Raw genomic sequence first — 16629 nt, 5'->3', positions numbered from 1 at the left:
TTATTTATGACAGGAGCCGTCAAAACTGGTGGATTAATTAGTATGAACACAAACACACGCTCAAAGCATGAACAAAGCGTGTGAGAAAACAACCAAACAGATTGTTGGTTCTTCTGCATCTCATGGGACCTCATTTCACAGACCTTACCTGCCAGTAAAATCAGGCAGATAAACAAAAGCGAGACCTGAGCAGTGCTATTAGGTGCTACTCAAGAATCCCTCTCTCACTCTGCTTTAACCTGTTTAACTCTACTGTCAGCGTTTTGGTGGATGTACACATGCTACCAAGGCATCTAGAAACACATCCCTTTTATCCACTGAGACCTCAGGCACACTTATTCAAACATGCATCCTTCCGCACTTGCATAGGCGTACTCACACACCCACAACAATGCAGGGGTTGCTGTGGAAAATGAAGCACAGGATGCATGCTGTGAGCTCGACAAGATGTGAGAATACGAGATAAGGAATGGGAAGAATAACAGGATGAAGAGTCAGGATGCATGCTGATGGGGTGTATGACTGCGGACTGAAGAGCAGTCCTTGTACCCAGTTTCTGTTGACTTCCTCTGGCCTATGGAAAGGGGGTAATCCCTTTCCTTTGCCCACTGCTTAGATGGGGCTTGAAAGTTTGACATTTCATATCAGTTGCTGGATAAGAGGAAAAACTATCCCGCAAAGGGTGACCAAAGAGCTATGCCGAATAGCGGTTAGCTTAAACTGTAGACCATAAATCAGAGGATCAAAAAGCACTGAACACTATTAATCTATTAAGCACATCTTAACTGCGTCTACTCCGACACACAGCTGCCTCGTCCGTCATGCAACAATGCCAGGAAAGGTCCAGCTGTCAGGAGAGGAAACAAGAGAGAAGAGGGCGGAAGGAAAGGCTCTGGCTGTCAGTGTGACAGGAGGAGATAACATGCAATGTGCTTCCTGTCCCCACCCCTGTAACTAAGGAGACCACAGTGATCACAACCAATAGGGAAGAAGGGAATTTCTCATACTCCCAACTATCGGTTCAAAAAAAGATTTTTGACTTCATGACTACATGTGATCTAAACTTGATTTCTCACCTCTGATACAATGGGTAATTTTTACCCACGTTACCAAAGTCTTTGGAATGTTAGCTGGACAGGAGAAGCAATTTCTAGTCACTTTGGGCTCGATTAGTCGTGAAAAGTATTTTTGGCAGATTAATCAATAATGAAAATAATCGCTCGTTGCAGCCCTAGTTTTACTGGCAAAACAGAAAAAGGATACGACATGGGCTGCATTTTAACAGTAAACCTTCAAAATCAACTGGGACTCTAGTGATTTTTGGCTTGGAACAGATGGGAGCAGCAGGAGCCTGCCAGAAGTGTAGTATTGAGTATGTCAACAAACAGACTGGGCAAAAAAAATCTCTTATTTAATATGTGTTTGGTAGGTGGGGGTGTGACAGAATGAGGAACCACCACATTCCTTCCCCTCTCTCATTATCAGGGAATGATGTCTCTTGATTACAACAAGAAAGCACCGATGTCACTAAACAGGGAGAGAAACTGAGTGAGAACTTGTTCGTTAGCAATCTGTCTTCAATCCTATTTTCTGTGACCAAGTGTCAGTCATACACTAGCTCATCATTTATCCAGACGGCAAAATTAAAACTGAACACTGACCTAGAGCAAGGGGGTGTTCCTGAGACAAAGATGGTACGTCAAAGACTTTGTCAGCTACTGAAACTTGATTTATTCAAGAGGGACAATAAATGGAAACAGGCAGATGTGCAAGGCCTTGTTAGCCTCAACTTCCCCAGGTAGCACGGCAGCTTCAATTCAATAATCTTCAATAATCTTAATTACTATCAGTAACAAAAGTGAGTTGTTCTGTGTTAACACATGCTTCAGTTTAAATAGGCTGTAGTTAAACTATTACAAAGAAAACATTGTTATAATCTGATGCAATAAAATACAGCCCTGCAATATCTCCATACCTTTATGCGCCTTATATTCAGGTGTTGATAAGAGTGTGCCAGAGAGGCATTGATTCAACTCCATGGTGCTACACATGCTGTTGTGTTCTTGGTGTATTGGATTGCATTTCAATGAAAATGCTTTGATGAAGACAGCTCAATGTCATCTTTCATTTTCAATTTACCCTCACTGGTTGCTAGCTAACAGCTAGGTAGACCTGGCAAAAAAATAATGCAGTCTACCCTTAGTAATATATATGAAGTGGAGAACATTTGGAACCTTGCCAGAGCTGCAACAATTACTCGGTTTGAGTAGATTCTCTGATTTCAGCTTCTTAAACATTAATATTTTCTCGTTTCTGCACTCCTCAAAAAGAGTCAAAATTCTCAGATTCTCTATGACAAAAAAAAAAAACCCCGAATATCTTTGGGTTGTGCACTAAACAAGTTATCTGAGGATGTAATTTTGGGCGCTGGGAAACACTTCATTTTCGGACATTTTATAGACAAAACAACTAATTGTTTAATTGACCAAATAATCGACAATGCACATAATTGTGAGATGCAGCCTTAAACACCACTCAGTATAATGCAAAACAATTCAGCATCACCACAAACTAAAGCCTGTCATGTGACCATAGAGTTGAATCAACCCCTTTCTACTTTCCCGAAATTTCTTGGCAATATTTAAGTGAGAATTAGTGCTACTTTGGTAGTGTATCCTGTTTACTGTTAACTATGTTCCCCTCTCATTACACCCCAAAGTTTTTTTTGCAGGTGGCATTACAGCCGACTGATCCATCTTTGAGCTAGGCTTAAATACTCAATGCAGAAAATCCCTGGGCTGGACATGAGTTTTAAACACACAGTCAAACAGGTTACATCACAAAGTGTATGTGTGTGTGTGTGTCAGCTGTTGTTTCATCTCCAGGCACAGGGCCTGCTGGGACTTGCAGCTACCTTCTTAAGATCAAGTCCAACAGCCACTAAGTCTGTCCCTGGGTGTGACAACACATAGACTCACATCACAGCTGTTGTTGTGTCTTTGTGCTGGCTCTTCATTGTCCTCACAGTCTGACATACCATGTTTCCAGGATCCGAATCTTACCACTTCAAACACCTACTCTTGTAAAATACAAATTAGACATACAAGCAATGTGTTAAATATCTGGATGGATATGCATGGTCTTGTGCCAGAACGTCAATTGTTGTGGGCCAAGTATCCATGGATGGATTGTGAACAGTAGTGCATACTGATTCTCTATAAAGAACAAACAGCTGAAGACCTCTCTGAGTGTCTGATGCACTTCCAGATATTAAGATTGACAATGAAAGGAAGAGGAAAAGACTCCCCCTGACCTACACCCTTCTGATCTTCAGATCTGCTCTTTAGCTGTGTTTGGTCTGGTTGTCTGGTCCTGGAGATCATCTGTTTGATCTGTTTTGTCTGCCAAGTCATGCTGAATGTACTATTTAGAGCACTTAAAAAACAAACATTGGAGGGGCTGTAACAACTGGGTCAGAGTGTCATAAAGGGAAGAGAGGGAGAGTCACAGACTCGACTGTCATTAACCAAGCTTCCACTACGCTTAAGCCTTTAACATTGATCTGCCTCAAAGCGCTTGGGTGTGAGAGCTTAACAAAATCTACGAGTGCATATACATGTGCACAATTACATCCAACGGGTGCAGGCATGTTGTTCTCTACCAACCGAGGTTTTGAGCCTGGGAGTGATCGAGTGGCGCGCCAAGTGCATACTAGGGTCCTCCTGAGCGCAGACGGTGAGAGCTGAGCTGATGCAAACCGACAGACCACGTAGCGGGCCTTTAATGTCACCACTGGTCCTCACATGAAAGAGGCAATGTAGCCCCAAGGCTGGATTTTTGCCACACATACGAGTAGAGAGGGAAGCTGCAATAGAGAAAACAAATGGAAGGACGGAGCGAATGAAGAAAAATCTGGAGATGAGAGAAGGGATTGAAAGGCAGAGGGTGACGGGAACTGTAGAGTCACACTGCTAAAATAAATAGGTAAAAAGGAAAAGCCAGGAAAAATGAGTCATTCCCCCTTGAGAGAACAGATACTGTTTTTCTCCTTTGGAAAACAACAAGAGACAGATCAGAGGGATACAAGTATATGTTTAAGACAGAAAGACTGAAGTAAGAGGGAGAAATCAAACCGTGTATGCAAGTGTGCCGACAGGAAGAGTGGGATTATACACATGGTGATGAGGGAGGAGGAGCGGGGATATAACCAAGGTCTGGTTCATCAAACGTGTCAGACACTCAATAGAAATAAGGTTGCAGGAAGAGCTCCCATCCCAAACAACCTACAATCATGTCAGACAAATACTCTCAAAGAAATGGCGTAGGGGTGGAACACGGAAAAGGAGAGAAGGATTAGAGGGGACAGAGACAGACAAGTCCATCTCCTGGCAGACTATTCTTCACCTTAAGGTGTCAACAACAGCTGGCACCTTGGCACCTTGCTCATGCCCACACCTGTCTCACCTGCTGTGCCTACACACTGTCCACCCACAGCTGCCTTTAACCTTCCCTGGGAGACCACTAACGTTAACAATAAATCATTTAACCAACCAACACAATGCATGCAATCACAAACATATTCAAAATCCAAATTATGGCAATTTGTTTTTACCACTACGTTTCATGTCAGTGTGCTTGTCCAGGCACGTCCTGCAAGTAAATATATGCACCAGACAGGAGCAGCTGTAATCTTATCTGAGACACCAATAAAGAAGCACCTTGTAAGTTGTTTATGAGCAACATTCCTACAACGCTGGGCTGAGATGGCAGAAGTTAAGGCTGAGGTGTACGGGAGCAGCACCTCCGTGTTAGAGAGAAACAGGTCAACTATGCCAGCTGGTTGTGCATTCTATAATAACGTTTTTTAACCTAAAATCAGTTGTTGTGTAACCTGTCAAACATGGCAGCAGGAATGTCTCTGCACAGCTGTAAGTTACCGACAGTGTCACTTTAATTTACTACTTGTGAGCTACATTTTAGTCATTGATACGATCAAGACTTCTCATGTCAGATGCATCCGGAGTTCAAGCCCCAGTATTTAGGACCATAGTTCCATAGGGAAAAATGTTGAGGTCGTGTGGTTAGGGATGGTCTTGAGCAGGTCTACAAAAAAAGGCCATATCTTGCTTTTTATATTATATATATTTAAATAAATAAATAAATAAATAAATAAATAAATATATATATATAAATAAAAATAAAACTTTATTTTTCATTTTTCCATATCTTGCTTTTTAAAAAGGTTTGTTATCTGAAAGCACGATCCAGGACCAATCCTGCATTTGGTGTTAAGATGGGCTGATTATCGGTATCTGTGTTTTTGGTGTCCGTTCGTTGATAAAATAAATTGATAAACAACATCAAATTGAAGTCAAATAAAACTGGATTCTTAATGGAGGTGTTCTTGCAATCTGGATGTAAATGCCTCTGGTGTAGAGATTTTATAGGTTAACAACCTAAGACTTTGATTGATTGTAGCACCACCAAAACACATGTGGTGCATTCATCATATACTCCATATAATGATGTGTATGTTGTTTCATTAGCTGTACAGTAATAAAGGGCAACATCTGCAAGGACAAAATACAAAAGGAAATAGGCACCCACACACGCACACAATATACCCCAACAACATTCAGTTGTTCATTTGGCTTGAAGCTTTACACTGCAAATACCTTTTCTAGACAACAACAATATAAGACAAAGATTACAAAAGATCTCTTCAACATGCTCCAAGTTGTCTCCACTATCACTATTCAACTGTGAGAGCAACAGTATAAACAGGCGGATCTGGATTGCATAAACCACATCACTCAGCTGCTCTGAGAACAGTTTATTTAGTACTGTACATTCAGCTAAGACAATAAAACAAGTGATAAATGCATTGCAATGTATGGGGCTTGTTTGACAGACAGCACTTGTGTGCATTCCTCTATGTGAACTGGTAGGAATGACCCAATGTGTGCGCCTGGCCCATTAAAGCACAAAAAGCCATTGTGTATCATTAGCTGAGGGGGAGGAATGGAGAGACAGAGGGGTGGAGTGTGGAGCTAAGGGAGGGGTCAGTGACCTTCCTCACAACCAACCAGATGACCTCATTCGCAGCGCATAGGAATCCTCTGTCTCCCCCCACTGTTCTTTATCACATTCACCATCCTCCCCTCGCTCTCGACAGCCTTGCTCGCCTTTTTCCTTTCAGCGAACACAATCAATCAACTGAGCAGGGATGAGGCTCATGCTCGCTAACCCTTTCATACACACAGCACATTCTTTCCTGCCAGCTATCTGTGGGCTTTTATGCCAGTCTTTCCTATGTTACACACGGTGCTAAAGAGCCTCTTTGTTTCACCAATTAAAGCCTAATCATACAAAACCACCCATTGTTTCTGCTCTGTAATCTCCTCCCAACCACTGAACTGATAAGGACAGACAGACTTAAGCCTCATCACAAACAGACAAGCAGTGACAAACTCTAACCAAACAGAACAAACACAAAACTGTTCCATTTGCACTTGTACAATTCTGACTTCATTTATGTGCTGATACTTTGGGTGTAGCACATGGGCATAAATTATGCTAAGCAAATCATGTTTTACATTACAGCACAAGGCTGCAGGGCAGACAGCCACTGTAAAACACAACTGTGCAACACATGTAATTCCAGTTAGGCTAGACACTCACTATGTGTGACACATCAGTGAGAAAGAGAGGACCATGTTCAAGCAATTGAAACATTGCTGAATACATAGAGGGGACAGTGGATTAAAAACCTATGTGAATATAAGTGACAGCTCCATATAGGAAATCTGTGAAAACTTCCCCCAGCATAAATTCAATCACTACAAGCAGATAGCAAAACAAGGTTTGCTACTTGCAACCTCTGTCTGATGTGATGACTTAAAGAAGTATTTCACCACATAAAAACTGGGCTGTGTCTGCAGTAGAAAGAAACAAATATTTTTGAAATTGGTGCTACATAAGAAAAAAGGCTGTGGCATTACCTTTTGCGCAAAAGGAAGAAAACCTCCATCAACCAGAACGCACTGCGCCACAACGGACCAATAAACACTCCCGCTGATGGGTGACTGTACTGTGAGTTGGGCAGTGCTTGGTTTGGCTAGGAGTCCATTTTTAGCTACTAACAAACAATATCATATTACAGCTAGACAGCACACTAAAATATTTTTGGAAACATTTTAGAGAAATGGACAGCGGACAGGATTGTGGTTCATATGTAATCGGTACATCCTTGTTTTTTCAGCCTCCATTTTCACAGCACAGGAACAATGTGGCGGTGCCTTTCTGTTCACCATGTTTCTCATTGACAGCTAATACGCTAAAATATGTAGTGTAGTAACAGAATCTGGGTAATCGTTTATAAGCAGCGACAAGTTTAGACAGTTTGATCAGACAAGGGTGATTCAGAGTCACGTAGGCTGACACAGGGGGTCAAAATGGACCTGAATAGCTGCAGTGTGGAACGAGGTCTTTTCTCACAGAAAAACTTGCAGTGTGATTGCACTGAGGCCACTCACTTTGCCCCTACTGCCAAGCTCCTCATTTACACTTAACACACTTGACATGTGATCACACCTGTCACAGTCTTTAAAACAGATTTAGCAATTAGGCGCAATAAAGTGCAAGAGACAAAGGCATTATAAAGTAGAGTACAAAGGGTGTTTAAGTACCATCTAATGTTTTCTAATGTTTGATCCTATAGACACTAAAATAACTGTCCTGTTGGGGTTATTGTTACTGCTACTACCTTGACATCAAACTAAAACATTTACAGATGTTTGTAACAATGCTGACAATAATGTCTTCTCATCAGTGCTAAAAAAACAACATATGCTAAACAGATTTTCACACAATACGTCAATTTCATTCAAAGTAAGACCGGGGAAATCTTAAGGGACAGCACAATCTAAAAATGGAGTAGTAAACATCTTTACAAGACATCATCAGCATTCAAGATACAGAGCCAGTTGCACAGCGACTGCCTTAGGTAAACTACAAACAAAACATGATTGGCAAACTGAAGCGTTATTGTGAGAGCAGCCCTTTTCAAACCATTTCTTTAGCATAAATGTTAAGGACAGACCAAACAATATCACTTTCTTTCGTGAAACCCAGACCCATGAAGGCTTGTTAACAGATGTATCAAAGACAAGGTTACACTTCCATAAGTTCAGTTTTAGCTACAATTTAATGCAAAGAAACCACTTTTAACAAAATATGCATTAGCTTTTTGTGGTTAAACTGAACATTTTTACTGTTTTTTAAACAATATCAAGAGATCAGAAAAGAGCAACAGGAGTACTATGAATACTACAACATGGATTTGAGAGCTAAGGACTGCAAATGTGTTAAAGCTGAAGAGACAGAGAAGCAGCTGAGACTGGTAAAGGTTGGAGTTCCCAGCACTTGATAATTGAAGGCAGAAAGCTACAGAGGAATCTCTCTCTCCTCTTGCCACCTCACTTTCTGTGGCCCTCAGGGAAGGTTATGGCAGCACCGCCTGCTCTTGCCAAGCCTTACAGAAACAACACAGGCTGCTGAGGGACAGGTAAATTATTCATCTTTGATTTATCGGCCAGCCTGCAACTAGTGAAACCAAGGTAAAGGCTGCAGACCACAGACTGACTGAGCCACTGGGGTGTTCTGAAAGAAGAAGGGGCTAGTGACTGTGGCCCAGTGGGTTTGGAGGTGGTTGAAAATAAGAGACGGTTTAAGAAAACATTACTGGGTTACTAACTTACCAATTGCTCTACATTACTCAGTGGAAAAGAGCTTGCTAGTGCCAGCCGTGAAGAAAATACTCTTCACATTACAGCGAATTATCCATTCAACATTTAAAGATATATGCAGCAAAGTAGAAGTTCCTATGCCTCACATTACGCAGAGCTAAAACACACTATGCGAGAGTGTGTGGGGAAAACAAACACCAGGCTGGAGGTTAAGTGCTCTGACTGTGCTCCCGGTAAAATTCCTGAGCCGGCTGCCAACGCTCGGCTGCCATTCCTCCTGTGAAAGGAGAGAGAAAATGAATGCAGTGGGGTGGGCGAGTTAGAGAGGAACAGAGTGGGCATTCAGATTTTTTTTCACCTCCTTTCTATGATTAAAAAAAATGGGGAAGGGAAGAGAAAACGGTGACAAATATTTCTGGTACGATTCCCGAAAATACACAATATCTGTTGTGACTGTTCAGAGACTTAAAAACGAAGATAGAAAGAGAAAGAGTGAGGCATTAAAGGGAACTACTATGAGCGAGGGAGGTGGGAAAGCTATTTGAAGCACTCCAAAAATGCAACAGGGTGGGGCCCCACACACGCACACATACACTAACTGAGGAATATACTGAGAAATAGTGTATGTGTTGAGTATCCACACAAATGTGCGGAGGAGGGACAGGAGCAATGATTCATGGTGTAATCTAAATTAGTCAAAAGAAAGATGGGAGACAGAACCACCTCTGTGGGAGAGGGCAAAAGAAGAGCAGGCTTCTCTTGTCACCACAGCAAGAAAACAGCCCCCCTCCTTCTCCCCGTCTGTCTGAGGGAAAAACAAACCACTGACTCGCCTTCCCCATAGTCCTTTCCTGTCTGAGACGGGCGTTACTTCCCGCAAATTTTTTTCATGAGACACAAAAAAAGAAGGAAAAAAAGGGTGAAAGTTCATATATCTTGGGTCAAGGCATGGTTATGGAAAAAAAGGAATAAACAACCAAATTTAATGAACAAGTTTGTGTCAGGGAGCTGTTAAGACATAATTATTACAACATAACTTAAGTCATCTTCCTCTTTAACACTGCTTTTTATCAGCACACAGAACTATGACTCTCGCTTTGACAGAAACCTCTTAATGAAACTTCTTCAGTAAAATTCACTGTGCATCTGCTCAACTTATCACTGTTCATTTTAGCGGGATTGCTCTGCTTCAGGAATAACAAAGAGAGATAAACTTCACCCAGCAATGTGTTGTCTAACAGCCAGCAGTAATAGAAGGGCAGACACTTAGTTTTGGCGACAGCAAGCCAGATAGGCAGCCAGGCAGGCAGAGCAGGGCACGGAGACAGGAGGCCAGGCAGAGGCAGCAGTGATAAGGAGGCCCCAGCACTCATGGGATTGAGGCCTGAGATAAGAGCCCAGAGCTGTCGCTGGACGACTTTATCACACAGCACCCGCTGGGGGGTGGCGTTGCTGGGGCTGGACTGGGGCCAGGGGAGCAAGACAGGTCCGGTGTTGGAGTTAGAACAGGGACGGAATATCACAAAGGCACTGTGGTGGGGCTATGCAGAGACGCGTCAGCAGGAAGACAGGCAAGGCAATGCCGGGTCCTGTCGCAACCCCTACACCTCACCCTGTCAAACTTATGCCACTACCTAATTTATTACCAGGGAGGAGAGACTGTGAAAGAGGGATTGTAAGAGGGCAAGAGAGAGGCAGACAGAGAAAGAGAGCACAAAGCCTCCAATTCTGCTTTCTCACTGGTGGCGATGGCTCAGTAAACCAGCTCACAGAATGGCTTGTGGTTAATTAAATTCCAGCTTATAAGTGGTGCTTTGGGAGAGAATGTGGGGAGAAGAGAAAGGGGTTGGGGTGAGAGGTGTATAACCGGTTTCTGCTTGCGACAACAGTCCTGGCCTAACACCCCCAATTCTCTCTTCCTGTCAGTCTCTATCGCCGCTCTCACGGCTCTGAGCTGTATCTTACTTTGTACGCGGTGCTCAATCTTGTTAGCTGCTAAATTGATTGCATGTCAGAGGTTAGTGTAGGTTTAGCCCTGTGCTGAGGGTCAAACTACAGCGGGAGAGTACAGTGCTGTAACAACCAGACACAGACAGACAAAGAAAACAGGGGGAGAACCGTTTGGACAGATTGACAGAAATATGGGACACCAGGTACAAAACCAAACGCATTCTCCCATTTATCAAAATCTGTTCTCTAAACAGCTGTTCCCAAAGGACCAGTTCTCCACACAGGCACCACAGTGGACAGCAGACAGTTTGTCCTCCGAACGCTGACAGCTCTCCTGGGAAGGTCCTGTTAAACCACGGCACACAGACAAACAAGCAGACACAAAACTGTACAGGCAAAGGGGGCTCTGTAGCTGGGTACAAGTGGTATGATGCACGATGTGCGATGGAACAACAGACCATTTAATCTATTATACAAACAAAACTCAAAAATGAGCCTGTAAGGAAAGTTAAGGGGAGCTTGGAGTAAATATTTTAAGATCAATCTGACTATTCTGTTCCCCATAGAAATCCTCGCCACACTTCATCACAACAAAAATATAAAAAACCTCCCTTTCTCCTATGCTCCGCTACCTTACAACAGCGCCAGCACTTCACTACTAGGCTACATCTCTAGATGTTATATGGGCTGTCTCCTCCTGCCAAGAGAAAATATAGCAATTTGAAGCAGCTTGTTGGCTGGCAGATCGTAAAGAGAAATAAAAAAACTCCATAGCAGGTGTCACCTCAGGGAGATGAACAACTGCAGTGCAAGGGGATTTCAAAAGGGGGCTGTCAGTCGGCCAGAGTGACCTTGAGGGACTACACACATATTGGGAACGTTACGGGGACGTCCACGCAGCCAAAGCAGGGTGGTGTCAGCTTTCTTCAGCCGTGGAAACAGCTGTGTAGACATGCACAAAGCACTGGGTGGGTGAGGGAGACGTGCAGCTGTCGGAGGGGTATTTTATCGTGAGATGGACAATTTGAGAAAGAGTTTAGGGAATTCAACTGTAACTGGTTAGATTTTTGCTCTTATTATTAGGTACACTAAAGTCTGACAAGGGAAGGGATTTAAGATGTTCATGACATTTAAGACTGTGAAATGGTACTTTCTCAGAAGAGAAGTGCTGTCATTGTAATTTAATCAACAATACACAAAAGCTTTTGTCCCCTAGGACACAACGCGGCTGATGCATTGTTGACAGATTAGGAGTCCTTAACTTTCTCTTTGTTGTATTTCCTTTTCATTTTTTCTTCACTGACTGGTTATGTTTCTACGTCTGCTTGAGCATCAATAGCCTTTTATATAGCACCTTGGCTCTTCTTGTGGCCTTGACAAGACACCCACTGTCAATGAGACAGAATTAACTGAAGCCTCTTGTACCCACGACAGACTCCGAGGAGAACACTTCACAAACACACATCGAACAAAATAACTATTAGATCAAACGTAACTCGCACCACAATGCCACAAGTTAAAGATTCCCTTCTGGGGTCGTTCCTGTCTGACTGGAAACTGCCGCCAAGTGTGATGTTTATCTTTACTGCTGTCAAATATCAAGCTCAAAAAAACGTGTTCCTCGTCCTCGTGAAATTTCCTATTACACAAGTATCTAACAAAAAATAAGCACAAAGTAAACAATTAAATATTTTTTCTGAGCTCTCTGGAACTGCACAGGCAACCTAATGTAACACATTAACAATAAAGCACACTGGAGAACAACCTTACGAACACCATTGCTGTTTTCTTCTCTTTTTTATGTTAGGAACAATTGGAAAAGAACAGATTGTCCACTCGGTTTTACTCTGGGTGGGGTCAGCTTACAACAGTACGGGTACAGGGAGTGGGAGTAGGCTGACCTCAAATATATCGCATCTGAGCTTCAGCCCCGTCCAAAGGGGAAGGCAAAGCAAACAGCCCCTAACAGGAACCAGACAGTCAGACAGGCCTCCTCTGCACTGGGGCGGCTTTCATCACACACACACGCAATTTCTGGCGGCAGGGTAAAGTTTGGGCTGGTGCTGTGGAAACCCTTGTAAACCTCAGACATGTGAGGTTTTAGAGGAGTGAGACTGAAGCTGGGGGTTTGCGAGTGTCCTAGCCATGATTTCTTAAACATCAGAGGTGGGGACATTTTAAGGCTGCATAGAGGCGACGGACCAGCCTGGCATTGCAGGATTGATTTCTGAACCCCTACCAAACCAGTTGCTCCAAAGCCAAATGGTGCAAAACACCAAAAGACATGTTGGAAAAGCTTTTATTTAAAAAAAAAAAAAAAAAGGAAGAGTGATGTAAGAATCAGTTGCACCACTTTATTGATGACATCAGCTCAATGACCTTTAGATGACATGAAGCAAATGAATCAAAATATTAAATCTGTGATTGTAAAATTAGGATCAGTGTTGCAAAATTTACAATGCGTCTATTCATGTGTTTAAATTAACTTCTGCTACATTCAACACACGTCTTTACTCCCCAGCTCCCAAGTCCTGCACTTAATGCACAGCTTTGGTGGGTTATATGAACAAGGAACAAATACAAAATGCGAAGAAAGGTGACAAGACCTATTGTTACCTTTCTTCGCATTTTTTACATGTAGTGACAATGTCAGACAATTCATCTCCGGAAAAACTAAAAATAGTGCAATGTCTCAGCCGTGTTAAAAACAGTCCAGAACACTAGACACACAAAGAAACTTTAAACATTTTTATTGTGATTAAACTAAGTTTAGTGGTTTTCTATGGTTAACGGTCTATCTTTAAAAAAAAAAAAACATCAATGCAGCACTTTGGTCTTTCTGGGTTGCAAACTGAATTTTTGTTAATTGGCCCCACAAAGTAAAAGCCACTAAGCGGAAGATGAATTATAGTAGTTCAGTAAAAAAAATAAAAATCACTGCTGACCACACACAAGCTAAAAAAATCTGTTTCTTTCCCTGCTTTCAGTTCGTTAGCTCGTACTGTTTGCCAACAACAGCACGGCTGAGCTGTTGGGAGTAAGCGAGAGGTACACAGACATGAGCATGTGCATGATCCCTTTTCTTTACTGTTCAGATGATTATTAGTGTCTCTGACTGTGGGGGCAGGGAGACGGCAAAGGGGAGCAGGGATTAAAAAAGGAAACAGGTCCGCTTCCTGACTCGCCCCTCAATGAACACATCAACGCACCCATTATTCCCGACAGACTCTTTTTGGAATTAAAAATAAAACTCCATAATACCTCTTTTGTGAGGCTTTTATGGGGTGTGGAGCGTAATTAAACACTGGAAGCAAAGATTTTCACACATGCTGGGAGATGTGTGGCCGTGCTGTTTGACAAAACACATTGATATGTTGATTAACTGCTTAGATTTTTGCATCTCCAGAAACTGAAGTGGCATTTTCATTGACTGTAATATCGCCTGCGTCTGACCTTACTCTACTTTTATTAAATGTCATACACATTTATTTCTTCATTGCTGTAATTTTCTAGAGAGATGGGGAGCAAACAATCCACTTTAAGTTTTAAGTGTCTTGTTTATCTCCCATCAAGGAAGCAAGGAAATCTTTGCAGACCGGTTTAACAGCTACATACTACAGAGCCTACTCATCCAGGCATGCGACCGAAACTATGAGGTTTGCCCTGCTCTTCACTTCCCATGTCCGTGAAGAAGGTAGTCAGGGTGCCTATTATTTTTAAGCATCTCAGTGTCATGGTGTCCAGCCCGACACAACACACAGCACAACAAGGGGACAGTCTTGCTAGGGGGGCTGTGGCGCTCTCTAGTGTCCCCAGCTCAGTTACATAAACCATAGGTCCAACCTTCCGCTTAGACCAGCTTATGTTATTGATACTATCAACATGAACGGGCGAATAATCTTTGTTTATCAGCGCCGCCGCTCGTACTGAAAAAAATCTGAGACGAAGCCTAGAAAATACATGTAGACGGACAACCCCGTCTGGACGGCGCCGCCGACAAAAGGCGACGCAATTTTGGTAGAGCAGCACGCTTGACTGGCAAAAAAAACACGACGACTGCAGCAGCAGGGGAAGGGGATATATTCGAGAGAAACATACCCTCGGCTTGAGGACAAATATTGTAGTGTCCGAGCGAAGGGAGACAAACAAAAACGGTGCCCCCCTTTTAATGAAAAAGTTAGACGGCCGTGATAATCTTCGTGCACTCCCCCCCTCCCGGCAGCAACTCACTGGCCATTGTTTGGGCAACAAGCAGACACATTCCTCCGTGCTTTTAAGCTCGGCCGCTGGGCAACAACTAACACAACAGCTCCGACACTAACACAGAAAGCGAAAGTTTTCCAACACTTCCTCGCGATTTACCGAAAAACGCCAGGTTAAGTGTTTATTTTACAAATGCGTAGCTCGGCTGAGTATCACTTTGATTCCTGAAGAGTTCAGCGGAACGCAGACACCCGAGGCTCGCTAGCTGAAAATGTGGCTAACCCGAGCTAAATTGCTGTGGAACATGTGGGAATCGGGCCCCGTCTAAAAAATTTTTAATCGACACTCGTATTTGACGAACCCCCCTCCCCAAATAAAAAGTGTGCTCAGAAACTTCTCCGCGAACGCCCCTTTGTTAACACGCTGACACTGACAGACAGCTCGGGCTTTTTTTTCCTCTCTCTCTCTCTCTAAGTGAGCGAGAGAAAGTTTTCGTCTCGTCGCCTCCAAGTCAGGAGTGCAGGGACAAACTCCGCGCAAGCCCGACATTAGCGACGGGACTCCGTAGATCCACGTCCCGCTGTGGTCTGAGGTGAAACAAACTCACTCGGGACTGTTTTTAGGACCTTAGCGTTGCCATGCTATACAGTTAGGGCGTGCTAGGACAGGGACGCCCCGACGCGAGCTGCACATCGGGGGGAAGTTAAGACTGTTTAGTGTTGCGATGCTACAATGCTAGGGCGCTCTGCAGCAGGGACGCCCAGCGAAGCCGTTCGGAGACCGGACTGCGCCGTGGTCACGCACCCCCTCCCCACACACACACACACACACACGTATCTCCCCCCCCACCTCAACCCCATCGCCCCAGACCGCCGCTTACCTTCATCGAGAAGCCTTTCCAGGTGTGTGAAGATGCCGCAGAGATTCGGCAAGCTGGTCATGAGCTTCTTCTCGTTTAATAATTGCATCAAATAGTCGGGACTCGGCCTCGGTCGCTCCTTCACTTCGACCTCTCCGACCATCATCTTTGCGGCGAGAGCGGAGAACAAACCACCGCGACGCACAGAATCCTCTTTTAGGGGGGGAAAAGGAGAAGAAGAAAAAAAATGAAAAAAGAAAAAAAACAAAAAAAACTTGCGGCTCCAATCCCTCGCTTCCCTCCTCCTTGTGATGAGAAGACTCTGTAAACCCCCCCAAAAAAAATTCAGGCTTGGTTTGTTCTTGCTGTTTGAGTGGAGAGGGGGCAAAAAAAGAGACCGTTATCTTCCTTCCAGAGACTCGTGCGCCGTACTCTCCTCTACGCCGTGTGCGCTCGGGGACGTTCGATTCCACCACTGTAGGCGCGAGCGACTGTTCTACCGGAAAGGCTCCGTCCTCCTCAGCGTCTATTGGCCAGCGGGGCTTTCGGGGGACTAATGGGAAAACCAATGAGCTCTCACAACCGAGCCTGGAGGGCGGGGCGGAATGGTTGGTGGGATGATGGACGGAAATTCGGGCCAATGGCGTGCAGTGCGCAGGAATCCACTGCCCCTGAAGTGTTGTCAACACAGAATAGCACACATTTACTTATTTCTCCCTTTGCCCACTAATAGCAACATTACAGCAGTTAAACATTTCCAGACTGGAACAGTAGTTGTGTTTCATAACTTCGGCACCAACCTGTGACATTACTGTGAATGAGAAGTGGAGTCAGCTAAAGGTTTTCTGTCTTTCGGGTCACGAGTCCTCT

General features: G+C 43.7%; 1 protein-coding gene across 6 annotated transcripts in view; it reads right to left on the bottom strand.

Annotated features, from left to right (window-relative positions):
• Positions 1 to 16236, bottom strand: part of qkia (QKI, KH domain containing, RNA binding a) — a 73223-nt gene extending 56987 nt beyond the window's left edge. For 3 of the 6 annotated variants that reach the window (XM_073484298.1, XM_073484295.1, XM_073484299.1), the window contains exon 1: positions 15781 to 16000. In XM_073484298.1, the coding sequence (XP_073340399.1) occupies positions 15781 to 15925 (145 nt within the window). In that variant the 5' untranslated portion in view covers positions 15926 to 16000. Of the gene's footprint in view, positions 1 to 15780 lie in introns of all 6 variants that reach the window. The other 3 variants (XM_073484300.1, XM_073484296.1, XM_073484294.1) reach the window with 3 other exon arrangements.
• Positions 16237 to 16629: the final 393 nt, after the last annotated feature.

Source organism: Pagrus major, chromosome 16 (genome assembly GCF_040436345.1).
Source record: "Pagrus major chromosome 16, Pma_NU_1.0".
NCBI lineage: Eukaryota > Metazoa > Chordata > Actinopteri > Spariformes > Sparidae > Pagrus > Pagrus major.
The sequence above is the reverse complement of the archived record's forward strand: the minus strand, read 5'-3'. Positions and strand labels throughout refer to the sequence as shown.